This window comes from Uranotaenia lowii, chromosome 3 (genome assembly GCF_029784155.1).
Source record: "Uranotaenia lowii strain MFRU-FL chromosome 3, ASM2978415v1, whole genome shotgun sequence".
NCBI classification, from domain to species: domain Eukaryota; kingdom Metazoa; phylum Arthropoda; class Insecta; order Diptera; family Culicidae; genus Uranotaenia; species Uranotaenia lowii.
This window is the reverse complement of record NC_073693.1, coordinates 140,632,545-140,660,490: the sequence shown is the minus strand read 5'-3', so window position 1 is coordinate 140,660,490 and position 27,946 is coordinate 140,632,545. Positions and strand designations below refer to the sequence as shown.

General features: G+C 35.5%; 1 protein-coding gene across 2 annotated transcripts; it reads left to right on the top strand.

Annotated features, from left to right (window-relative positions):
- Positions 1-522: 522 nt before the first annotated feature.
- LOC129755042 (serine protease inhibitor swm-1-like) lies at positions 523-27,946 on the top strand. 2 transcript variants are annotated; one of them, XM_055751342.1, is made up of 3 exons: positions 523-650; positions 724-924; positions 27,721-27,946. In XM_055751342.1, the coding sequence occupies exons 1-3, from the start codon at positions 572-574 to the stop codon at positions 27,921-27,923; spliced, it is 483 nt and encodes a 160-aa protein (XP_055607317.1). In that variant the 5' UTR covers positions 523-571; the 3' UTR covers positions 27,924-27,946. The 2 variants fall into 2 exon arrangements, with proteins under 2 accessions (XP_055607317.1, XP_055607318.1); XM_055751343.1 differs by lacking the exons at positions 523-650; positions 724-924 and adding exons at positions 1,436-1,541; positions 1,612-1,809.

The window sequence follows — 27,946 nt, the reverse complement described above, 5'->3', positions numbered from 1 at the left end:
CGGCAAAATTAAACCGCTAACAAAAAAATAGCGGATTAATTAGCGATTAGCGGATTAGCGATTTTGTGCCGAACACTGCTATTTTCTATGGTTAAATAAGCGTTTTTCTTAAGGTGGCCATTATGCATTTCGTTTAACAAGAAAGAAAACTTACTGCCGACTATCGCAATGTATTGTGAATTTTTTAATAAAATTTTTAGAAACATCGCTGGTGAACTGGCAACAAAACACAGACTTCCGACAATCTAGTACTTCACTTTTTCTTGTCGGAAGTCGGAAGTCCGGACTTCCGAAGTAAAATTTAGTGCTGGCGCTATTATATTGAATATAGCTTCACTTCCAACCGGTTTCTAAGTAAAAGGAGCTTTGAGTGAAATTATGTTTACGACTGCTTAATTATGGTATCCATGTATTTGGTTTACCGATTGACGTCACGAGTCAGAAAGTTGAGAATCTATAATGAATGGACGAATGGATGCAGTATAATATATATAAGTTGTTTGACGAATTTGGTTTATTGTCATTTTTACTTCGGTTTGTGCTGTTATACCTACATTGTTGAGCTAGAAAGATGCGTTTATTTTTGGGTCTAGCAGTGCTATCTTTATCAGCATCAATTGTCAAGGCCGGTTTCGTTCTGAGCGAAAAATGTAAGACTAAGGTGTGAAAGCAGTTTTATCAATTTTTTATTAACTTTTCCATCTTTTGAATTTTTTTTTGTAGTACCCGCCGGGCAATGTGGACCCAACTCGGAGTACCTAACGTGTGGAACAGCTTGCCCTAAGACCTGTGAAAATGTTCTAAGCCCTACGGGATACGGTTTTTGCACTGACAATTGTGTAGCAGGATGTTTTTGCCTCGAAGGATATGTGCTGGATGCGGCTACCAATAGTTGTGTGCTGCCTTCGCAATGCGGTCAACCAAGTGAGTAGCATTCTTGAATAATTTTCATACAAATATATTTTTTATTATGGATTTATCAGACCACTTATGAATGCCCTTTCTAAACCGTTAATTAGTTAAAACGGGCAGAATGTATGATTTCCATCTCCTTGCAAAAAAAAAGTGGTTGAAAAAATGGAAAGAAAGTATTCACTTTCGATCATGCAAATGTATCAGAAATATTCCTGATTAACCGGTTCCAAATGCAAAAGAAGATGCTTTGAGTGGGGGTTAGTTTTTTGGACTTCATGATAAAGCATCGAAAATGGTACCATCCTGTGGTTTAATTCATGAAATACTCATCATGAACGCCGTGCGTATCTTAAGAAATAATTCAAGTAATAGTAATTTAAAGACTGCCTTCTCAACTGAGAAGGTTTAAACTATTCTGTATTTAAAGGAATAATTTCAAAATTTGACGGCTTTTGTGGATGGCTCAAAACCGGTAAGAAAAAATTTAGTATAAGAAAACTTATATTCCTCGGATCGGATTCATTGCCAATTTTCCGTTGCTTGAGAGATGCGTTTATTTTTGGGACTGGTGGTGCTTTCTTTGGCGATTGCAAACCTTAGAGCCGGTTATATACTGAACGAAAAGGGTAAGGCTGAGGCGTTTATTTTGTTCTTCTAAAATCTCTAACGTTCGTTATCGTTAATAACCCCGGTTAGTTGCTGCTGGACAATGTGGACCCAACTCGCAGTATGTCACGTGTGGAACGGCTTGTCCGAGGACCTGTGAAAACTATGACAAAGTTATCAACTTTTTGTGTGTGAGCACGTGTGTTGAGGGTTGTGCCTGTCTCGAGGGATACGTGCTGGATACGGTAACTAATAGTTGTGTGGTGCCTTCGGATTGCAGCCAGCCGAGTAAGTTAAAAGTGCTACCCATAAGCTTGGGGAAAAATCTTAAACGAGTTTTTGTTATTGAAATTGCATACAACGAACAAAGGTTCTCAAACATAAAAACTATTTAAAAGGAAATCATTTACAGGTTAAAAGAACATATCACGCAGTTTTGCCCCCATTTACCCATTTGAGAAGATGCTTTTTTTGTATTTGTATTTGTATTTTTATTCCATCTGACAATATTGTCTACATGAATTTTGAAACTACTTCTAAGCTGTACATTATACTAACAAAACTTTCATCAATCAAATAACAATTAGGTTAGTTAACTGATCACTTTTCCTAATCTTTGTCTTAAAAACATGAGTTGGCATACGAAATTCAAATTGGTTATAAAAATTGTCAAACACTTTGAACATGGCACGGAGTGGGTCTTGTACACCGTAATTAGTCCGCTGGAATCCGATTCGCAGGAATTCACTTCCTCTGAAGGGCCGGGGTCTGATGTTCATGTTAATTTGCTGCAACAACGCTGGACAATCGATGTCGCCGTCGATGAGTTTCTTCACGAAGACAGCTCGTGCAATTATGCGCCTTTCAGCTAGCGTTTCCATTCCAATCAGCAAGCAGTGATGTTTGCAGTCTGAAAGTGCCTCTGGATTGTTCCAAGGTAAATGTCGCAGGGCCAATTTGACGAATCTTGATTGAACTGCTTCGATACGTTTCGTCCAATATGTCGTATAAGGGCTCCAGACGACAGAAGCTATTTCGAGGCCGGATCGCACTAAGGAATAGTACAAAGATCTTAGACAGTATGGATCTCTAAGCTCCTTTGAAAATCTGGTGTTGAATCCAAGATTTCTGTTGGCTTTGACTATGATGGTGGCATAATGTTGGTGGAAAGTGATTTTTTCATCCAGAATGACTCCAAGGTCTTTGAAGGAAAACACTCTCTCAATTGGGACACTTGCTACTTGATAAGTTCACGAGATTGGACTAGGCTTTCGTGTGAACGAGATAATTGCACACTTTGGAATACTGATAGTTAAATGATTCAATGCACACCAGTTGGTAAACATATGAATACAATCTTGTAGTATCAAACAATCAGCCACGGTCCCGATCTTGTGGAAGAGTTTGAGATCGTCCGCATAACCTAGTCGGCATTCATTCGGTAACATCAGCAACACGTCGTTGAAGAAAAGCGCGAATAGGAGTGGCCCAAGATGGCTGCCTTGTGGTACGCCCGAGCAATTACTAAATGCAGAAGATATCTGGGATCCAAGTTTTACTGCCAATTTTCTCTTCTTGGGATAAGATGTCCACCATGAGACAAATGGGTCCGCAAAACCCAGTCTTTTAAGCTTAGCGAGAAGCAAGTTATGACTGACACGATCAAAAGCTGCTTTGAGATCAGCATAGATAGTATCTATTTGAAATCCCTTCTCGATAGATTTGAGGCAGATAGAAGTGAACTGTATTGAATTTGTACTCATGGATCGTCCTGGAAAAAATCCATGTTGGCCGAATGAGATGTACGACTTGGCATTGAACATAATCGTTTGGGCTATTAATATTTCAAAGAGTTTCGAACCAACACAGAGAGATGTAATGCCTCTGTAGTTTTGTACGTTTTGTTTGTTACCTTTTTTGTATACGGGAAACATTCTCGATTTTTTCCATAGCGCTGGAAACGTGGCCGAATTCAGCGACCAGTTGAAAATGAGCATCAGTGGGAGGCAAAGATTATTAGCACAATTCTTGAAAACAATGGCTTTAATTCCATCAGGGCCTGGCGATGATGACGGTTTCAGTCTTTTTCAGTTTTTTATACAATGATGATCACCCTTGAAAGGGCCTCCGGTTTAATCCAAATGCAGATTTGGATTCCGAAAGAAATTTCATGTAGGGGAGATGAGGGCATAAAGTACACCTTAAGGAAAAAGCTTATTTAACCATAGAGAACAGCTGTAATATGTGAATTACATCATTGTTTCGTGTTCAGACACTCAAATAGTCTATGGCCTGATTGGATGAAACTTGAAAAAGTAGATAAAAACGTTTAAAAATGCATTTTAAAATTTTTTGCCGAAAGCTGAAAATCAGTCATTGTAGAGGCATAATGAGAAACCCCCCGAAGCAGTATGAGCACCATTAATGAAGGCATCATGAGTGTTTTCGGCCGGGGAATCTAGCAGCGAATTCGACTTGATGAAGTCAACTGAGTAATAGAGCTACAGCTTAACTCGTATCGTCTGACGATATGGCGTATTGGATAGATGTCGGAGAGGTAATTAGTAGGCTCGGGTTCGATTCCTGGTCGAGGTGATTTTTTTTCATTTATCATTCATGATCATGATTGCACTAAACGGTGAGGCGTAGATTCATCAAACAAAGCAATAACAAAATAATCTAGGTCTGTTTGTAGAATTAAAAGAATGAAAACATGCTCATGCATTATGTTTCTGGTGTTTTGTTTGACGGATGATGCTTTGATGCTATTAGCCGTATAATGGAACAATAAAAAAAATCAATCATGAATGGTATGTGCAGAACATAATCCCATCGAACAGGAATCGAACTCAAGTCTACTGATTACCTCTCCGACACCTTACCAATAGGCCAAATCGACAGACGAAACAAGTCAAGCTGTAGCTCTATTATTCAGTTGACTTCATCGAGTTGAATTCGCTGCTAGATTATACAGCAGGAAATGCTCATTATGCCTTCATTGATAGTACTCTGTTCGCCTCTAGTGAACAAATTAAAGTAAAAAAGCGTTTTAAAATTGATTAAATCAAAAAATTTATGATGTTGAAAATTGAGAAACAATGTGTAGATCATGTTGCAGTGCGTACATTTCAGATCAAGATTATTTAAAGGTCATAAAAGCTTATTTGGTGGTGCTAAAAAATTATAATATTTTCATCACAGAACCTAGCTGGTTATTATTTAATGTTTCTGTAAATATGAAAAGGATATTTCTTTTTTGGTGAAAAATTAAAACTATAGATAGTACGAAATAAGTCCTTATGAAAATTTGTTTAAGAAAATACGTACTTATGTAGAAAAAAGGAGTGCTCATTATGCCCTGCGTGCTCGTTATACCCTTATCTCCCCTAAGATAAATTGTATTTCAGGTCCTCCAACTTGCGGCCTCGATTTTATTTGGGATTTTGGGTACAAATTTTCTGATTGTTCCGTACTTAGGAAACAAATATTCATAATTACCTCCTGAATCTGAAACTAAAAATTCAATCCTAAACTAAATTTTATTCGGTTGAATCTATCACTAAATATTGATTTTTAGTTTAATGATTCATGGCTCTTCAGTGAGGTATTAAATTGTAATAGCAGGAATATGAAAATGAAAATAAGGGGAGAATGGGGTTATTTGATCTCTTTTTCTCATATTTATCATATCTTCTTTAAAATTTTTTTCAGATCGCTGTCTTTTGCACTTTTTGACAGCGTGTAATTTCAAGTTTATGCTGCCAAAGTTAGATCGATAAATCCACCCGTTGATGAACTAGAAGCGTTTTTGAAGGACTAAAAAAAAGTGATACATATTTTGAAAGTTAAAAGAGACTTGATCCTTGATTAGAGAATATTTGATCCTTTAATCAGGGTACGCTTTGGCAGAAATCATGCAAAATCTAAATATAAAAGTTTCATGGACTTATTAGGCCATATTAGTTTTTATTTCACAGTTTATTAATGTCAGCCAAAACGAATTATAAAGTTTCCCTACTTCCCTAAAGTCATTGCATATTTAAAGGCGCTATTTACTTTTTTTTATATAAAGAAAATTTTTTAGTCCTTTTTATTTGGAAATTATTAGATAAATATTAGTCATTGGGTAAATATTAATAATGTTTTTGCTTGAACTATGCATACATAATGAAAAGTAAAACATGATTAGGTTCTATCTTATTATTCAGGTTTTAGTTATTTCTTATTAAAAGTTATTTATTTTTAGTCCCAACTTTCGGAAATAAGTCCTAGAAGTTACCTGTTTTTTTTATGAAGTTTAAAATATAAAAATTTTGAAGGCTTCATTAAAAAAAATTTTCAACATATTTAAATGAAGTAGCAAATCATAAGCTAATTATTTTTAACCACATGCAGGCATTACCATTTTAAGCATTGGTGAAAATGTATCAAATATGTTTTTAGAAATAAAAGTAAGAGATAAAGTTTGCAGTTAAAAAAAAAAAAGATATATTATCTACTCTTGTAAACTCGATTGAAATTTAAGATATTATTTTCAAATTTTGCATTTGAAGAGCCTGCAATAGAAATTGTGTATATACCAAACCAAATAAATCCAACTGCAATTAGTTCTTAATCTTGAAGTGAAAAATTAAGACCAATTTCTTTAACTTACAAAAAAAAAATCATTAGACCGGAACAAATATCACTTTCTTCACTTCATTTGTCACCCCCCCCCCCCCCCCTTCGAAATTTACGAAAAACCCGAAGGGAGGATTTGATTAAGAAATAAGAATCAAATTTATGAAACTGCGCAATCTCCTGCACATTGATTGAAATCCTTACATTAATGTTTCAATCTTTAATAAAATTTAACTTCGAGCTGAAACTGATTTTTTTTATTTTTTATTCTGAATCTGAGAAAGATGGATAGAAAAGTTACAGATGTTGAAAAGAGCGAAAGAGCATTTATGCGAGGAAGTTCTGATTTTCTTTCTCCGAAAATATAAATTTTCACCGATATGCTGAAAAAAAATTACAAAAATCAACGGTGGTTAACTTATTTTATAAATCTGAATCTTGCATTTTTAGAATGAGTTCCAAAGCTGATTACCGAATTTCAGGACGTTTAGGACTGGCTGCCCGTTTTTTGTACCGAGAGTTTTTGAGGTTAATTGTCCCGTCTCATCTGTATACGCTCAGCAAGTGTGCGTAAGAAATGTCAAAAACAGCTCTATGGGCGGTCCTTCAATTGAAACTCTATCCGGTCTCCAATTTCTTCCTTTGACCGGTTCGTAAAAAGAAAATCTCAGCTATAGCGTGGATCATATGAACTCGTAGATCATATGGCATCGTGGTAAGATATCGGACAGCGAACTCGGATGACTAGGGTTCAAATCTCGATCGAGGATTTTTTGTTCGTTTTACTCAAATTACTCGTTTATTTTGCTTTTTGTGGGGAATTCAAATCTTTGGAATCTTTTCATTGTAGGTATATCGCCTCCGCTATTGAATAGCTATATGCTATTTTGGTAAGTTTAATACAATCTTTTCATCTGGTATATCTGTTTGAATAATTCTCTTGTTCTGCGATATAACTTCTTAAATGTTTGCTGGGTTATTTCCTTTTCTATTTAATTAATTTTCATAACTAGTTTGAGGAACACATCATTATAACATACTGAAATGTACCACCGTTGTTAAACATTATTTCTTAGATTCTCCATATTTAGCGAGGTTTGGAGCGAGTTGTGATTTACAACGAGTAAATTCTTAAAAGTTCTATTGAAATCTATTGGTTTTACAAAAAACGGGTAAGCCACAAAGCCGATTTTCGGCTAACCACTTTTTATTTTCGAATTAACTCCAAATTTGGACGATGCATTTTTTAGTCATTTGGCATGAAACAAATTTTTGAAATATACTCGATTTCCTTTGGCGCCTTTTAAGTGGTTTTTGAGGGTAAAAAACATTAAACCTTGAGTCCACAATCAAGTCCGATTAAGACATCTATTTCAAGAATTTTGGATTGAAGATGTCTATAACATAATTTCATGATGATACATATAGATACTATAGACCCCGTTCGTTTTTGGCAACATTCGATTTTGGCACATGTGCCGAACGGATTGCCGAAATCGAACGGATTTTAGAAACAACATCACCTTTTAGTTTTCGTTATAACAGGGCCATTAAAATTTAGACAAAACCGAAAATACGTTTTTACGTTCTTAAATAATGATAGAATACACAAAAAAACAAAACTTTTTTTTTAAATTAAAGGGTGATACGGTCAAATTTAGGTCAATATTATTTTGACCTATTTCTTTCAATTTTGCATTTAAAAAACCTGAACACCCCTCGTTTTGAAGGTGTGTGTGTAGAATGTTGCTCCTATTTTGATTTTGGAATTCACTCTTCAGTTGTCAAAATGCCGTCCAAGGAAGAAGAGCAGCGTATCAAAATTTTGCTCGCGCATCGCGAAAATCCGAGCTTCTCGCTCGCAAAGCTGGCAAAATCGCTAAAAGTTGTCAAATCAACCGTTACAAATGTAATTAAAGTGTTTGGGGAACGTTTGTCCACAGCCAGGAAGTCTGGATCGGGGAGAAATTGAAAACCGGAAGCCGCTGAGACTACAAAGAGAGTTACCGGTCGTTTCAAGGGAAACCCTAACCTCTCTCTCCGAGATGCCGCAAATAAGCTGGTGTATCGCCTACAACCGTGCATCGAGCCAAAAAACGAGCCGGACTATCGACTTACAAGAAGGTAGTGACTCCAAATCGCGATGATAAACAAAATACGACGGCCAAAGCGCGATCCCGGAGGCTGTACACGACGATGCTGACGAAGTTTGACTGCGTGGTAATGGACGACGAAACCTACGTCAAAGCCGACTACAAGCAGCTTCCTGGACAGAAGTTTTATACGGCAAAAGGAAGGGGAAAGGTAGCAGATATTTTCAAGCAAGTTCGCGAAGAAATATCTGGTTTGGCAAGCCATCTGTATCTGTGGCTTGAAAAGCAGCATTTTCATAGCTTCCGGGACTGTCAACCAAGAAATTTACGTGAAAATGTGTTTAAATAAACGTCTGCTGCCTTTCCTGAAGAAACACGGTTGTTCCGTACTATTTTGGCCGGATTTGGCCTCTTGCCATTACGGTAAAAAGGCCATGGAGTGGTACGCCGCCAACAACATGCAGGTGGTTCCCAAGGACAAGAATCCTCCCAACACGCCAGAGCTCCGCCCAATTGAGAAATACTGGGCTATTGTCAAGCGGAACCTAAAGAAGCCCAAAAAACTGCTAAGGACGAGCAGCAGTTTAAGGCAAACTGGCTTTCTGCGGCGAAGAATGTGGACAAGGTGGCTGTACAAAATCTGATGGCAGGGGTTAAGCGTAAGGCCCGCAATTCGGATTTGGAAAAGCGGAAGCCTATCTGAATATTTTTCCTGAATGTTATATTAATTAAACTTGAAAAAGAAATTTAATTTAATTTTTTAAATAAACGATTTCACCGATTTACACGCGTTTTCCCTTGACCAAATTTTGACCGTATCACCCTTTATAAAGTACTTAAAATTACTGAAAGATGAAAAATTAAACAAATTAAAAAACAAATACAAGCGAAAGACTAATACCGTATTTTTTTTCACCTGGAGGCAAACTAGAGGCAACCTAGGTTCGCTCTAACTGCTGTCATCGTGCTCATTTATTGCTCGAGAGGCAACCTAGGTTCGCTCGAAAAAGGGACGGAGTCGCCCTGAGAAAAAAGTCAGTTTTGCGAGAAGTTCACCAATACTCTCAACGTTGTTGTCAAAACATTAAACAGCTGTTTTTGGCTGAAAACAAAACAGTTGAAATAATGAACGGGCAAATGATTATTGCCGCGATTTTGAACCTCTCAGCCAAGCAAAATCGTACTATCTGCAGTCCAGTGCAATCCGGACACGAAAAACGGCAATCCGGATGTGAAGAACCGAATGAAGAAATCCAGAAGGGAGAACAAAATGACAGCTGCATGTAAACATTGCGCTCGTTCTCACGCACACCTACGTATGGAATAACTCGAAACCCGAAACTTGCTTTTTTATTCTGACGGTTCCAGAGCCAAATCCGGAATCAAAAAAAAATACGCCATAAAAATGACAAGCAACTACTGAAAAATGATGAAGAATGGCAAAAACAGCGAATAAGACAAAAAACAAAAATATTATAAACAAAACAAGAATAGTGCAAAACGCATCTAAACATGAGAAAAAATATTAAAAAAATACTGAAAATGGTCGGAAATTGACTTAAAATATCGTTTATAATAACAAAAAAAGATTTTTTTTTGGTAAAAATAATAGAAAAAAAAATTTTAGAAAAAAAACCGTTCTATTTTGCCAACATTCGATTTTGCCAACATTCGATTTTGGCAACACAAAATGTTCGAGCGTGTTTGCCAAAAACGAACGGGGTCTGTATTTTAAAATTTAGTAAATTTTGTGGAGCACAATTTATATGTTCTCTACAACCATGCAGGCCAGAGCTTAAACAATCGTAGCACATAAATCTTTAGTTTCAGATTGCAGCTGAGGCAAAAATCACCTGTTCAATCGTATTACCAGATCACAAATTCCCAAATCCCAAGTTTCCCCAACCGAAATCCCCCGAATCCCATTAAATTTCAATTGTCATCATCGTTCACGGATTTTCACATTCCTCCCGATTGGCAAAGCGGCTTCCGAAAACTGTCTCCGCATCCCCCGCCGTCAGGCGAATGGTTCGTTAAGAACCTGCCATCCGGGCCGTTCCGGATTTTATTCCCTCGCCCGGGAGAGACGAAGGGGAAAATTGAATCTGTTTCGCAAAAGCGTAAAATATGACTCGAGGTCATCCCTTCTCGTCTGTCCGGGGAACGATGGTGATGATGATGATGATGCCTATCAGGGGTTCTTCCCGGAAGGGATGAAAATGACACTCGGTCTCTTCCTCGTCTGCTGATCCGGTTTTGATAGTCCCTTCGGGCTTCGGGCAAATATGAAGTGCTAATGATGGGCCATGGGTCGTGTGCATGTGCCGCAGAGATATATAAATTCTGCTCGAAATATCAAGGTACAATATAATCACAATAATAGGAAATAGAAAATAAGCCGATTTGCATTGCTTGTTGACAACTCTAGGGTTGGTTTGCGGCTACCGGATGCTTTCTGATGCCCTCGTGGTGGATAGACAAACTTCACCGGATTGTGGCCATTGGGACGGAAATATTATTTACCGCTCTCGTCATTTTCGGTTGACAAAGATCGTAGAATTTTACGTAGGTTAACAGCACATGAGTATCCTGCATAATTCCCATGGCCATTTGTGAAATGCATCCAGAAGAGTTCTGGGGTCAGTTTGATTCCATGTAAGATTTACTTGATTCTTAAGAAATTTTATGGATGCAAAGGGCAATTTTTAAAAGTTCTAGAAAGCAACAGCGTTTTATCTGGTTTAATTTTATGTCTTCCCATCATAAGTAATAAATCAATATATCTGAATTATGCATATGAAATTTGAATCGTAATTTTGGTTCCGAATTCTGAATCAGTCATATAAAACATGCCACATTCCTTTTAACAGAAAAAATAATCGGAAAATATTGAAAAAAGTGATCAATCTTACTCCGATTCACGGTCCTTCACTCGGACTTAAGCAGCTGTAACTGCAACCCACTGCGCCGAATTACACCAAATAACTATGATCGAGTTACTTAGTTATCGAGTATTAAGTTTGAATTTTTGACCATTTATCTTTTTTTCAATTGAGAAATTTGAGCTACTGAGAGACAATTTTTTTTTCACTGACTGCAGACAATGCATTGCCTTTGTCATGTAGTTTCTTTTTTTCGCATAAGGTCGCGTTACACCTCAGGTAAAAATAAAATTTAAAAATCTTATTTCACCAATAACCCAAATATCTGTTCATTAAACTTTCCGAGTATTTTAGAATGTATTATTTGAACTGAAATTGGAAGGTATACAATAAATTGATATTTTTCAAAGTTTCCTTCTTTACAAAAAATGTAGAAAAAAAAAGTATAATCAACCTTTTTTCTATCACCTGTAGGGGAGATGAGGGCATAACGAGCACCCGAGGCATAATGAGAACTACGCTTTTCTACGAAAGTGCGTATTTTCTTAAATAAATTTTCATGAGGATTTGCTTCGTACTTCCTATAGTATTAATTTTTCACAAAAAAAGGAATCTCCTTATCATCTTTACAGAGATATTAAAAAAAACTAGCTTGGTTCTCAAGTTACGAAAAAATTATAATTTTTGAGCACCACGAAATAAGCTCTTATGATCTTAAAATAACCTTGATCTATAATGTACGCACTGCAACATGATGTACACATTGTTTCTCAATTTTTACCATCATAAAATTTTTTATTTTTCACTTTTATCAATTTCAAAACACGTTTTTACTTAAATTTGTTGACTAGGGGCATATAGAGCACCATATTATCGAGGCATAATGAGCATTTTCTGCCGTAGAATCTAGCAGCGAATTAAAATTGATTTATAGCGCCACACCTTGACTAGTTTTCATCCGACGATTTAGCCTATTGGTAAGGTGTCGGAGAGGTAATCAAAAGACTAGAGTTAGATTTCTGTTCGAGGTGATTTTTTTCCATTCACAATTCATGATCGATTTTTTTATTGTTACATTATACGGCTAGTAGCATCATCCTCCGAACAAAACACTTAATGTATGAGCGTGCGTGAATTGTTTGTATTCTACAAACAGACCTAGATTATTTTGTTTGATGCTTTGTTTGATGAATCTACGACTCACCTGACTTCATGGAATTGAATTCGCTGCTAGATTCCCCGGCAAAAACGCACATCTTGCTCTGATTAATGGTGCTCATACTGCCTCAGGGGGGGTTCTCATTATGCCTCCACAGTGGCAGGTTTTCAGCTTTTGGCAAAATTTTTTAAAATGCATTTTTTAACGTTTTCATCTAGTTTTTCACGTTTCAGCCCGTTAGGGAATAGGCTTTCCAAGTGTCTGAACACGAAACAATAATGTAACCTCCATATAATAGCTATTTTCTATGGTTAAATAACCGTTTTCCTTAAGGTGGCCATTATGCCCCCATCTCCCCTATGTCAAATTTTGAAAACTGAATGCATTTTAACGATGTTTGAATTTTAGTTTTTGATTATTTAAAAAGAAGCAACCCAAGCAACCAAAAGTCACATGTTTACTTAAATGAAGGCTTTCAAAAATGCATAGGTATTGGCTGAAGAAAAGAAACAACTGCCCAACTCTCTTTTGTGAATTATACGTAGAGGAGAGTGGGGAGTCACGGGCCACTTTTTTCTTTGATCCATAACTTTTTATTATAAAAGATAAAATAAAAAAGATAAATGGTATTAAGCAATTTTTTATTTTTTAAGTAAATCTATTTCCCGAGTTCTGACTGTTAAAAAAAAGTATTTTTTTGTGGAAAATCGTGGGCCACCATATCCGAACTGATCATATAACATGCATAGTTTATGAGTTCACTCAAAACTGTAATTTCATAATTCATGTTGTTATTTGAATGTAATTTCAGGTGAGGAAATACAAAAGAGAGCTGTGTATGGTCGAATAATTTCAATAACCTGGCTCGCGAACGTTTTGGCAAAACTCCTTATACAGGATTTATGTTTGTCTAAATTGATAGAATATTTTATAACACTTCATTTGGCATGAGAAAGCCTTACAGATAGGATGAATGTATTTTAAGTGATGAACGTGTATATAAACACCAAAATATAGGTGGCCCAAGATACCCCATATTATGTGGCCCATGATTCCTCACGAACTATTAGCGTGTTTTTTTTATTCTGGATTTGCCTCTGGAGTCTGGATCCATTCGTATAAAAAAGCGACTTTAGATTTTCGAGTTATTCCACAGGTAGGTGTGCGTGAGAACGAGCGCAATGTTTACCTACATGCAGCTGTTATTTTGTTTTCCCTTCTGGATTTCTTCACTCGGTTCTTCACATCCGGAATGTCTTTTTTAGTATCCGGATTGCACTGGACAGCAGATAGTACGATTTTGCTTGGCTGAGAGGTTCAAAATCGCGGCAATAATAATTTTTCGGTTCACTATTTCAATTGTTTTGCTTTCAGTCAGAAACAGCTGTTAATTGTTTTGACAACAACGTTGAGAGTATTGGTGAACCTCTCCCAAAACTGACTTTCTTCTCAAGGCGACTCCGTCCGTTTTTCGAGCGAAACTGGATTGCCTATAGAGCAGGGGTGAGCAACCCGCGGCCCGCAAGACCCTTGTGTGCGGCCCGCGAAGCTTTTTTCAAATTTTTATGCCTTTTTTCTACAATGAATAGTAAAGAAAAATTCAGATTATTAACTGTTTTCTGGCATTTTAAGAGTTTATTATGATCTGTTCAAGGCTTAAATGCAATATTGTTTATTGGCATAACGTAATATTGGAGTGTTTTTTTATTCAGCATACTTTTTTTTTTATTATTAAACTCCTACCACTTTGAGAGCAAAATCCATTAAAGTGAGTCGGAAGAACATTAACCCTTCGTTTCATAAAGTTACAAATATGCAACAATTAATTAAAACTGTTCTAAACTTCACATTTAGCTAAAAAGTAAATTTTTTTTTTCGATGGGAATAATATTTATAATTTCAAGATCACGTTCAATCAAAAAAAAATATTTTTAGTGTTTATAGGAACCAAAAAAACCCACTTGAATCTGAAAAATATGGAATGTGGAAAAAGCCTAATTTTTCAAATTTTTGGCCTAGTGTAATTCATATTGAGAATTTTTTTTCGACTCAAAAAAAATATTTTCGTATTCCCACTAAAGTAATTTACATAATAAACAAAATTTGAGATTTTTTTTTTGTTTTTTCTCTGATATAATGGGTTTTCAATAACTGTTGCAAATATGCAACACCATGCAACGGTAGTACCTTAGCTAGTTATATGGGTTTCATAGTGTGTTTTCGAAACTTGCATCGTTAAACAGTGTATTTGTTTCCCGACGACAATGTTTTCGTTATTAATGATTTATTATCATGTTCAGGCCGTATTAAGAGGGGGGAGGGATGAGAAAAATTGCCCCCCCCCCCCTGAATAAAGAGGGCCCCGAGGTGAAAAAAATTAAAGTTTTGCTCTAAACCGTTATCAAAACTAGAAAAATATTATAAAAAGTTCAAAATTTATCAAACTTTAAACTAGGACGGGTCCGAATAATTAACTTATTTAGGATTTGTAATTCAGCGTATGTAAAACACATTATTTTGATTTTTTTTCCGCGGCCCATTGGTATAACAAATACATATTTTGAATAAAAAAAATGTCGGATGCCTTCATAACTTGCAAAATAAGCATACACCAATTTTCAAAAGTTCTATATTATTCAACGTGATTCAAACTCAAGTACGGGGCTTTATCCAGAGAGTTTAAAAATCTAAAAACAAACAACGAATACGCTTTTTTATTTTTCCACTTGAAAATTCAGTACTATCTGCCAACATTCGATAACCGAGGTTTGAAGTATTGTTTTGCCTTTTTTTTTCTTAGAGATGAATGAATGATTTGATTGAAAATTACAATGCTCATTATTTTTTACTAAAGTATGAGCCGTTTCTTATTATCGATCGACGAAAAATGCTCTTTATTTATACTATTCAACCTTTTCCTGGAAGCTCTGGAAGTTGATTTTAAATTGAAACTTTTTGTTCTCGAATTTAGTTTTATTTTTATTTCTTTTTTATTCTTAAACTGATTTCAAGTTTGAATTCAAATTTTAGAATCATGTTCCAAATTCTAATGCTCATTCCGAAGAAATCTGTACAAACACGTGAAAAGGATCTATCTCCATATATGGCGAACCGAGAAAAACGCGTTTGAAAAAAATACAACCTATTTTAAATCGCTAATTAAAAATTACTTGCAATTTTTGATTTTTATGATAGCTTAATGATTTTTAGGAGCATCCTCTATATGTTGGAATAGAGGAATATCAATTTTCATGAAAAAACAACGCGCTATCGTAGATAGAACCTAGCTCACCTATATTTTATCTCCCTTGTTTATACACCCTTTGCTATTTTCTCATTCCTAGCTTTAGTTTTAAGCTCGCGTTCATTTGCAACTATGTTTTTATTTTGAATAAAGTGTTAAATATTTAACAACACACAAAAAGGATCTATATCCATGATGGCGTATTGAGAAAAACGCATTTGAAAAAAATACAACCTATTTCAAATCGCTAATTAAAAATAACTTGAAATTTTTGATTTTTATGAAAGACAAACGATTTTTAGAAGCATCCTCTATATGTTGGAATAGAGGAATATCAATTTTCACGAAAAAATAACGCGCTATCGTAGATAGAACCTACTTCACGTAACATTTTGTCTAACCTGTTTATACACCCTTTGCTATTTTCTTATTTTTAGCCTAAGGTTCAAGCTCGCATTCATTTGTAACTATGTTTTTATGTTGAATAAAGAGTTAAATTGATTATTTTGAGTTTGTTGGCGGAGTAGTAGCGAAAAATGGTTTCGGAGTAAAGGATGTATATCCATGTAATGGCAGTTCTGGTTTAAGAATGTTTATAGATCCTTTACTCAAATTGAGTTTTTAATGTAACGGAATATTATTTTCTCAAAAGGGTTTTACCTTTAAGTAGTGCAAGTGTTGGCCTATCGCGAGGTACTGAAAATGGTTTTTGTTTACTTTTGGAGATAGATCCTTTTCACGTGTTGGTACAGAAATCTTTATTGTTCTTTTAATTTTGCCAACAAATGATATTTAATAGTTTAATGTAATTTGTAATTGGATCATTCCTTCAAAACTAAATTGAGACTTTGCTCTTCAATATCAAGTTTGTTTATTAAAACTGACATATAGTTATGGTATGATTTAAGATTAAGAATCTTTATCAGAACCAATTTAAATACGTTTTCGGAATTGATTTGTGTTGATTTGTTCAAGGTTATGTTCAGAAAAGTTGTATAGGTAAGAAGCTTTCCATTTTGCCGCCGGTCGTGGCCTAGAGGATAGCGTTCCAGTCATCTAAGCCAGAGTCCATGAGATCGAATCCCGATCACGGCACATATAATGCTCTTTCCGTGGTCTGGTGGTAAGATGCTAGCCATAAAATCCTTGAAAGATGTACGCCTTAGAGTTAAGTAAATTAGATCTCTTCAATGAAACATGAAGTTTCACTGAGATCCTATACGTGTGTGTTCGTTTTTTTTAGCACCTTCAAGCAAACGTAAGGAATAATTTCCTCAGTAGGTGGTATATTATCGCATAACTACTCCTAGCTAATTTCTCGAGAATCTTTGTAGTCTAGTGGATAAGCTGGTGCGAGTCTGGTTCCGATGTGCCAGGCTGGGTTCGATTCCCGTTAGCGGCGAGACAACTTTTGGGTTCGAATCCCATAAGAAGCCGACAGGTAAGATGTGTTTTTTCTTATAACTGATTATATGAATGTTTAACCAGCTGCCAGCTGGCCAGGTATATGCACGGATGCCGGAATACCTCTAAGTAACCTGATTGACTCGTTCTTCCAAAATATACCTACATACGAAACCATGGGGTCGGTCCAAGAATGCATGTGAGCACATACTTAGGCAGAAACTGCGGTGAATCCGTGCACCCATGGTGGAAAACCAACATACATAACTACTCCCAGATAAATTCTTAACTTTCCGGTGTCCAGAAATCTAGATTTGCGAAGTTCCTGTGCGAAAACTATGATTAGTGCAAAAGAAATTAGGAATAAGCATTTATTTCCAGTTGTCGAGTGTGAAGAAAAAAAGGTGTAACCGTTTCATGTTGTTGCAAATTTGCAACAATTAATATTTTTGCTAAATAACCGAAATATGTGAAAATAATATTTTTTCCTTATTTTTCCCTTCATGTATTCATCATGGCGCACTATTGAGATTTTTTTCGAGAAAAAATAAAAAATCATGAAATGAAGGGTTAAAAAATACATGGTCGAAGAAATTTCGAAGTCGGTTTAGTGAAGTCATTACCTATTTTCATTTCAAGCAAAAATATAAAGTGGAATGATAAAAAATATGCCCACGACTAAAAGGCTTGTTCTGTTAGCATTCAAATACTGGAAAAAAATTAAACCAAAAACTTGTGATATATTTTTTATTTCTGAATATTGACGAAAATTACGAAAGTTAAAGTATAAAGCCTGGGTGAACGATTTAAGATTATTTATCAACATGAATCAACCCACAAAAATTATTAGTTGTTTATAAAAACAATTGATATCTAAAATTCTGTGATAGCACCCAAAATATCTTTGACGATTATCTGTGATGCTTTTTTCAGAAATTAATAGAAAATTTATCACAAACATCGATGAATTGAGTTATTTCATTTATAATTCGCAATCCACATTACCAGAGTCAAAATATAGCTTAAGAAATCCTATCGCAATGATATCAAAATAAGATTAAAAATTATTAAAATGTGAATAAAAGTTCTAAAACCAAGAATGAAGTTTTGAAGATAGTTGCTCAAAAATACATAATCTGTACATTTTTCTGTTATTTCGCCCACCTTGCTGAACATCTGAATGCAATGATCCAATGCAGAACTTCAATGTAAAGAAACGAGTTTTTTTACGTGTGTAGGAAAAAAAAAATCTAAGCTTTGAGGACAAGTTTTAATAGTGATAGATAGATAATTTTATTTATTTAAAGAGGAGTTTAACCACGCAGGGTCATTCCCCCTCTGGATTAGGAGTAGTTACAATTCTTCAAACAATTTACATTTTCTTAGAAATTTTATCACTTTTCTTTCTTTTCCCTTGACGTTTGCCAAAATGGATGGAAGATCTCCAACGATTCCACTCTGTCGGCGTAATATTTCGTATTTACTGCAAATGGTAAATATGTGGTCGATGGTTAAATCGATATTACATGCGTCGCAGACATTGATGCAATTCCTTTCCACAAGATGTTTCTGTGTCAATCTGGTGTGACCAATCCGACATCTTGTTAGTATTACTTGTTCCTTACGATTTGGCTGGTCTACCCATGGTTCTAGTATGAATTTCAGTTTGCGGAGTCCTTGAAAAGGTCTTTGTATCCAAATTTGTTGTTGATTGGACATAATTTCCTTCTTCACCCATCTCACAACGTCAGAAGCAGGAATGGGGATATTCCACAGTGGACTTGTTCTTCCAGTATTCGCCATCACATCAGCTTGCTCGTTTCCTTGTATTCCTGAATGACTAGGCACCCACATAAAAGTAATTTGCTTGCCCCATGACTCTTTTTCAATTATTTGTATGAGAGCGTGTCTGTTGTTACCTTTTTCAAAAGCTTGTAAACAGCTTGCCGAGTCTGACACAATCAGTGTTTTTCCGTGAGATCTTTCAACGGCCACGGCAAGTTTTAATAGTGAAAAAATCACAGAAAGTCAAATAGCGATTCAACGTCCAGAGCTAAGAAGACTGTGATTTCTTTAAACATATATTTACCACACTGTTAGTTATCACTGTGGTAAGCTCCAAAAGATTTTTAAATGGAAGTGATAACGAATAGTATCATCGGCATAAACAAGAATGTTGTAAGAACGAATATTCGCCAAGAAGTACTATTAAAAACTTGATAGAATTAAAAAAAGACAGAGATTTAGCGAGGTAGGGGAGATGGGGGCATAATGGCCACCTTAAGGAAAACGGTTATTTAACCATAGAAAATAGCTATAATATGGAGGTTACATTTTTGTTTCGTGTTCAGACACTTGAAAAGCCTATTCCCTAACGGGCTGAAACGTGAAAAACTAGATGAAAACGTTAAAAAATGCATTTTAAAAAATTTTGCCAAAAGCTGAAAACCAGCCACTGTGGAGGCATAATGAGAACCCCCCCTGAGGCAGTATGAGCACCATTAATCAGAGCAAGATGTGCGTTTTTGCCGGGGAATCTAGCAGCGAATTCAATTCGATGAAGTCAGGTGAGTCGTAGATTCATCAAACAAAGCAATAACAAAATAATCTAGGTCTGTTTGTAGAATACAAACAATTCACGCACGCTCATACATTATGTGCTTTGTTTGGAGGATGATGCTACTAGCCGTATAATGTTACAATAAAAAAAATCGATCATGAATTGTGAATGGAAAAAATTCACCTCGAACAGAAATCTAACTCTAGTCTTTTGATTACCTCTCCGACACCTTACCAATAGGCTAAATTTTCGGATGAAAACTAGTCAAGGTGTGGCGCTATAAATCAATTTTAATTCGCTGCTAGATTCTACGGCAGAAAATGCTCATTATGCCTCGATAATATGGTGCTCTATATGCCCCTAGTCCACAAATTTAAGTAAAAACGTGTTTTAAAATTGATAAAAGTGAAAAATCAAAAATTTTTTGATGGTAAAAATTGAGAAACAATGTGTACATCATGTGGCAGTGCGTACATTATAGATCAAGGTTATTTTTAGATCATAAGAGCTTATTTCGTGGTGCTCAAAAATTATAATATTTTCGTAACTTGAGAACCAAGCTTGTTTTTTTAAAATATCTCTGTAAAGATGATAAGGAGATTCCTTTTTTTGTAAAAAATTAATACTATAGGAAATACGAAACAAATCCTCATGAAAACTTATTTAAGAAAATACGCACTTTCTTAGAAAAGCGTAGTTCTCATTATGCCTCGGGTGCTCGTTATGCCCTCATCTCCCCTACCTATTCAATATCGGGTATTTAAAAAGCCGTGTTGAATTACTGTTTCTGAACACGTGAATTCGTTTTATCTTTTCAGATTTGTTTTCGCCAAAAATTTGTTATTATGAAAAATGATGTGAAGTTCTGATAATTATCAAAAAAAAAAAAATTAAGTGCGGCCCGCCGACAAGATTTCAAATTTAAATTGGCCCGTTGATTCAAAAGGTTGCTCACCCCTGCTCTAGAGCAATAAATGAGCACGATGACAGCAGTTAGAGCGAGCCTAGGTTGCCTCTGAGGTGAAAAAAACACGGTATATGATTTGCAAATTGGTTACGTTTTAGTGACTTATTGATAATTTAAGGAAAATTTCAAATTCCGACGATGACAGTTGGATTAAGATTTTTATCTCAATACACAGCTCAGATATGTAGAGTGGTCCACGTTTCCCCGTAGCCCACGTTACCCCACGCTCCCCTATTCATTATGGACTTTAAAGTTGCAAAAGCGATCAATATGTACGTTGTAGGGGACTAAAGTCACAAAAAGTGCACAAAAGCAGTCAAAATGGAATTCAAAACAAGTCACAAAAAGTGCATTGATGTGCTTTCATTCTTGCTGGCTGACTGGCTAGATGGGCGTTCGCGCCTGCAGGTATGCTACAAAGTCATATTACCACTTCGGGGTTTTGTTTCATCTGGAACAAAATCTAGGGGTGGCCTTGTGTTAGGGTGTTCCATTGTCATCACGAAGGTCGAGGTTCGATTCCGAAGCCGATAGAATTGTTTTTCAATAAAATTGGATTACTTTAGTGAACATTCTGATGCGATTTTTATATTATGGAGGAAAGAAGTAATGGAACAGCAAAATGAACAAATCACGGCAAACCGAAATTTGTTGTGTTTGGGATACGGCATGCGGCATTATACCATGTACTGACAGTAGCAAACATTTTGTTTTTTAATTTATCAGTCTTATCGGTGAAAAGTGATGTCTTTTTTAGTAAGATCATCTCGAGATTATGAAATTTTATAGACGGATTGAAAGCAAAAAGAAATTAAAGATGGTGAAAATGAGCGGAAAAACATTGCTCTGATAAAAAAAAAATCCTTAGCTCTAAATAATCAATGCTTAAGTGTTCCTAGTTCAGAATCATAAAACACTTAAGAGAGTCATCCTTCTCATGTTTGACAAAAATATTCTAGAATGAACAAATCGAGCAAATGTCTACAGTTTATAGGTTTGAGCCGTTTAAAAAAAACGAATTATTGAAAAAAAAAAACAAGAAGTTTGTTAAATTCGACATTTTGTAGTGTAAGGTCTATTAAAAAAATCTTTTTTTTATGTAATTTTTATAATAATCATTTCGTTAGATTTCACGGCAATTCCACGACATTTGACAGGAAAAAAGTAACACATTGTCAAATAATTTTTTAAGAATAAGGTTCTTACACTAAAACTCATTTCGTCGCTCTACACAATTAATCTATTCTCCTGTGGTCGAGATGATTTTGTCCTGTATTTTCAACAGCTGAAAATACAGGACGTTTTCAGGACAGAAAAAAAACTCGAAAAAAAAGTGGAAAAATGACCTGTATAATCAAAGCGGGATTTTCCTGTGAATAGCAGGGAGTTTAAACATTATCCTGTAGGCTCACGACAGTTTGCTTCTGAAATTTTATTCTGCAATAAAAAAATAACAACAAATTTTTATTTGTTATAATTAAACTTTTTTCGATATGTATTTATTTTGATGACGTCGCTAATGGTCCAGATGACACGTTTAGGCGTTTATTATTATCTCTGAAAAAGAAAGTGTAAAAACGTCAAATTCTAAGTAATTTATGATTCATTATGAAAACTAATTATTGACCAGGTTATAACAACACTCTTGGTTCTGATTCTAATGGAACCGTGTCACGAAATAAGCCGCAAGTTGAACGTTACAATCCCACTCCCCCGGGGGGTTGAGTTTAGTGTATAACTCCCTCGGAGGATGCTTCGGAAAGAGCGTTCTTCCAGCAAGGCCTTCTGCGACTCCGCTATTTCGGGTAGGCTGAACACAGCACCCAATTTGTTGTTCCATGAACGGCTAAGAAAGGTACCAAATTCGTATTATTGTAAAAGGTATTTAATTTAAAAAGCCACATACTTTCACTTCCACGACGGAACTAGTAAAATGTTTGCAAACAAAAACGAATACGAAATTCCAATGTCATTTTAGCAACGAAACGAGATACAGGTGATTTCTCTTCTGAATCTGTTCGATTTCCTGAGCATTCTAAAGGGGATTCCTTCGTAATTCAGAATCAAACGATTGTTACGAGATTCGCATGGATATCTTCCTGTATCTTAGAAACCCTTCCTGTTTTTTAACGAACTTCGTGTAATCCGAGCAACTCTCCTGTGATTCGAAGGATCGTGGTCTCGAGCCGCTAAAACTCAGAATTAGTGTGTAGAAGCTACTTAAGACTATTTTTTTTTACATGGTTTGCCGTCTCCCGACATAACCAATTGAACAATATTCCAATATTCCTCCAATTCACTCGGTTCCTCGCATCTGTTCTCCAATTTGAGAGGACTAAAGGGTGATACGGTCAAAATTTGGTCAATATCAACTTGACGTATTTCTTTCAATTTTGCATTTAAAAAACCTGAACACCCCTCGTTTTGAAGGTGTGTGTGTAGAATGTTGCTCCTATTTTGATTTTGGAATTCACTCTTCAGTTGTCAAAATGCCGTCCAAGGAAGAAGATCAAGCGTATCAAAATTTTGCTCGCGCATCGCGAAAATCCGAGTTACTCGCACGCAAAGCTGGCAAAATCGTTAAAAGTTGCCAAATCAAACCGTTACAAATGAAATTAAAGTGTTTGGGGAACGTTTGTCGACAGCCAGGAAGTCAGGATCGGAGGGAAATCGAAAACCGAAAGCTGCTGAAACGACAAAGAGAGCTGCCGGTAGTTTGAAGCGAAACCCTAACCTCTCTCTCCGAGATGCCGTAAATAAGCTGGGTGTATTGTCTACAACCGTGCATCGAGCCAAAAAACGAGCCGAACTATCGACTTACAAGAAGGTAGTGACTCCAAATCGCGATGATAAACAAAATACGACGGCCGAAGCGTGATCCCGGAGGCTGTACACGACGATGCTGACGAAATTTGAATGCGTGGAAATGGACGACGAAACCTACGTCAAAGCCGACTACAAGCAGCTTCCGAGACAGGAGTTTTATACGGCAAAAGATAGGGGAAAGATAGCAGATATTTTCAAGCACATGAAACTGTCAAAGATCGCGAAGAAATATCTGGTTTGGCAAGCCATCTGTACCTGTGGCTTGAAAAGCAGCATTTTCATAGCTTCCGGGACTGTCAACCAAGAAATTTACGTGAAAGAGTGTTTGAATAAACGTCTGATGTCTTTCCTGAAGAAACACGGTTGTTCCGTACTGTTTTGGCCGGATTTGGCATCTTGCCATTACGGTAAAAAGGCCATGGAGTGGTACGCCGCCAACAACTTGCAGGTGGTTCCCAAGGACAAGAACCCTCCCAATACGCCAGAGCTCCGCCCAATTGAGAAATACTGGGCTATTATCAAGCGGAACCTAAAGAAGAACAACAAAACTTCTAAGGACGAGCAGCAGTTCAAGGCAAACTGGCTTTCTGCGGCGAAGAAGGTGGACAAGGTGGCTGTACAAAATCTGATGGCATGGGTTAAGCATAAGGCCCGGCAATTCGGATTTGGAAAAGCGGAAGAATAACTGAATATTTTTCCTAAATTTTTTACTAATTAAACTTGAAAAAGAAATTTAATTTGATTTTTTAAATAAACGATTTCACCGATTTACACGCGTTTTCCCTTGACCAAATTTTGACCGTATCACCCTTTATGATTGTTTCTTAACTACAACTAAAATTTTTTTGCTTCTCAACCGATTTTTACAATAATTATAGCTTTGGGAAGCTTGTTACGAGACTGAAATATGTAACGCTGAACTAAGGCAATATTCAGCAACAATTATTTATTTTAACGTTATTCAAAGTGGAAGAAAAAGTATCAGAAATTTTAGTATGTAAACGCAAGCTTTTCGCAAAAAAAACTGTATGTACAAGATACGCTATTTTGTACCATTTCTAGTATGTAATGAAAATGGCAGTGCGACACTTGACCAAAATATGAATAAGCTTTGAATGGCTGCATTTCTCCACGCTTTTTTGAGACCTTATTTACAATGATCCAATGTCTTTTTTTTTAATTTGGTGGTTGTATGGCGCGTTGAGATAGTTTCTATAATCGAACACAACTTGGACGTTGTGTGTGACATATCACTTGATGCAGGGCCGTAGGAAGAACCGGCTCATGGGGGGGGTTTTGATGACAATTTTTTTCCCATAACATTTTTACTTGAACAATGTACACACAAGTGAAAAAAATGTATAGGTATGTAGGTTCTAAATACAAAGTATTAAGTAAAAGTTGTTTTGCATTCAAAGTTAATTATTTTATAAATAATCTTAGGAGATGGCAATTTTTTTATGAAGCTTTAAAAAATATAGGGATTTGTGAAATAATTCAGTTGGTAAATCAATTGCCTTCTGTGGTGATGTCCGTGAGTTTGAGCCCACGAGTAAACATCGAACACAGTTGTTCCAGATAGTTCTCAATTATTGGTGTGCCAACTGCATCGTTGAGAAAAGTCGAGAGTTGAAAAATGATGTGGAAACGACTATAATCGAAACTTAAAAAAAAGGATTTCGAACGCTTTATTTAGAAAAAAACATCTTTTTTACTCACAGACATTAGTAAGCTATTTCTTTTGAACCAGAAGCATAACTATTTGAAACATGGGTGAAAATGTATCAAATATTCAGAAATAAAAGTAAAAAATAAGGTTTACTGTTCAAATAAGGTTTATTCTCTACTCTTGCAAACCGAATAAAGTTGAAGATTTTAGATAGAACGTTTGATTTTGAAGAATCTGCAATATATGTAAAAAATGTTAAATGAAAATTCCAGCTTAAGTTTTACTTGAAGATAAAAAAAACGGGTTAAAAAATTATCATTGATTATTTTATATTTCATAATTTTAATCCTGTGATTAATGTTTTCAAAATTTTATTCTAGATTATTCAAAAAACAAATTATTTGAAATGAATCCAAATCTTATTTTTTATATGTGATTTTCACCAGGTTTATGTTTCTAAACTGACTTTGAATGAATTCACAATTTTTATTTTGAATCAAAAATCAAAGTTATGAAACTGCGATCTCGTTTAATTTAATTCTTGATATTTTAAAATTGAATATGAAACTTAAATTTGACCTAAACCCGAATACAAAGCTTGAATTTTAGTTCCAAGTCTTAATTCTGCATTTTGAACTCAAATTCAGAACCTTGATCTAAATTCCAGACATGAAATTTTTTAAATTTCAATTCAAAAAGCGAAATTTGTATCAGAATCCTAAACCAGAAATAATTTATTTGATTCTGAATTTGTGGTTTTTTTGAAATTTTTTTAAAAACTGTTGTGAAATTGTGGTCTTCGAATGAGGTTTAGAATGAGGTTTTGAGTCGAGATTGTTGCACTATTGCTACTCTTGAATGATGTTAGTTGTTCATCAAAATTTGATTAGAAATTTCAAATTTTATGTTTAGCAAAAAAAATTCACTTGGTATTTTTGGTCCTTCATGGGGGGGGTTTAACCCCCAAAACCCCCCCCGTTCCTACGGCCATGACTTGATGGAGCAATTATTAGACTTGCTCAGGTACTCTCGCCCAAAAATGTCTGGGTTGATAGTTTACCAATTACTTTGTTATTTTTTTAACAGTTGGATAGATTGTTCGATACCAGATTTGAGAGATTTGATTTGAACTTGGCCAGCAAGCTACCTCCTTTTCTTTGCTAAGCAGTTGTTACATTTCATGATTTGAGGTCGTACAATTAGTCAAACAGTAGGTGGTACTTTTATCCTTTTATTCTACGACAAACTTAATAGAAAGAAAAAATATGTTTGACATTTTTTTTGGGAATTTGCATGAGCACAGGGGCTAAGGAATTTGACTTTCAGTACTTTTTGGTTGTAGCTTTTACGCACTTCAATTAATTTTTCTTAATATTTTGAAGAATTTTAACACTGACCCATAGCTATATACATAGCTATGGCGGTTCTTCTTTGACCTAACTGTCAATCATTATTTTTAGATCTAAAAACACATTGACCAAGGATCTCTGAGTCTTCCAAATTAATCGTTTTTCGAAAAATAAGTCAATTATCAGTTTTTTCATGTTTTTAAACTTCTTTCAGTCTCAGCTGTAACTTTTGACATCTGCTTGTCAAAAAGTTTTCAGTTAAAAGGATTGATATATAAACATATTGTTAACCATTTAATAAAAAAAATTTGTAAAACTATCTATTCGATGATAGACATTGATTACATGTTCGAAATACCTATACCTTTTTCTAAAAGCTATTGATCTTCGTTCATAATTCTTTTTATTTTCATATTTCCCTATCTATTTTCTGTTCTCTTTTAAAAGTTATAAAGTGATGTAGACCTAAGAAAACCATTGTAAAAATACAAAACGAGTTTGGCTCCTTAAAGCCTCAAGGTATGAGCCGTTTCAAATAAAGAATTTATAAAAAAAAAATCTATTCGAAGCGGTTTTATGACCCTGTCTAAAGGCGGAGTTGAACATATTGAAGCTAAATATTTATTGATTTTTCCACATTTTTTAAAACTGGATATTCATAGAAAATTTTGCCGTCGGTAGTTGTGGATCGCCAAAACGAGCGCACTAAAATGTGCAACAATGAGGGGGCGCATGAAAAATGCACATTTAATTAACAACCACCTATCAACACCTTGTTTCCCCTTCGGATTTAGTAGAAAAGTAAAACGAATGTTGGTCCAGCGTTTACAATGGCAAAAAACCAAACACTCAGACCACTTTATCTGTGCTCCGGGCAAGGGGATGAATTTTCTCTTGGTTCTGTGATCCGCATAAGGGAGGGTGGATTTTTACTCGGCCCGAATGACAGTAATCTGAGGATAAAATATGATTTATAAACTGGGAAAAAGCGATTCGATTATTCGGATGTGGAAACACAAGGTAGATTTATTTTTGCACCCGTAACCTCACACAGTCGTTCATTTTCGAGCTGGACGAAAGATTGTTCCCAATAATGTGTGTACCCTACATTGGAGTTCTGATTCAATTTTTGCTCATGTGTCATTTTTGCCAATGATACATCCCTGTGTGTAAGGCCAGCTGTAGGAGTAAATCAAATTTAGCTGCTTTTATAAAAATTGATCCATAAAAAAGTTATCTGCCTCGAAGAGGAAACAAGAAAAGGTTATTTTTTGTAAAATGATTCAGATATGTTGTTTGCCAGTGCAAGAGATCAATATTTCAAGTTTGTTTCTTATTCCTTTAGGGGATCCGATGCAATAATTAAATTGATTTTTGCTACTTCTTTTCAGTTATATTTTTATTTTTCAATTTTTCTTTTTAACAGCATGTGGCGAAAATGAGGTCTACACTACATGTGGATCATCCTGTCCGGCAAACTGTAAGGAATATTTCACGCAAAACGCTACGGCATGCAACTTCAGTTGCTTCATCGGATGTGTTTGCCAAGAAGGGTACATCCGCAATCATGAAAATAAGTGTGTGAAACCGAAGCAGTGCAAACAGAAATGTGAATGTCAATACAATTGATCGTGTTATGAATTAATAAAATT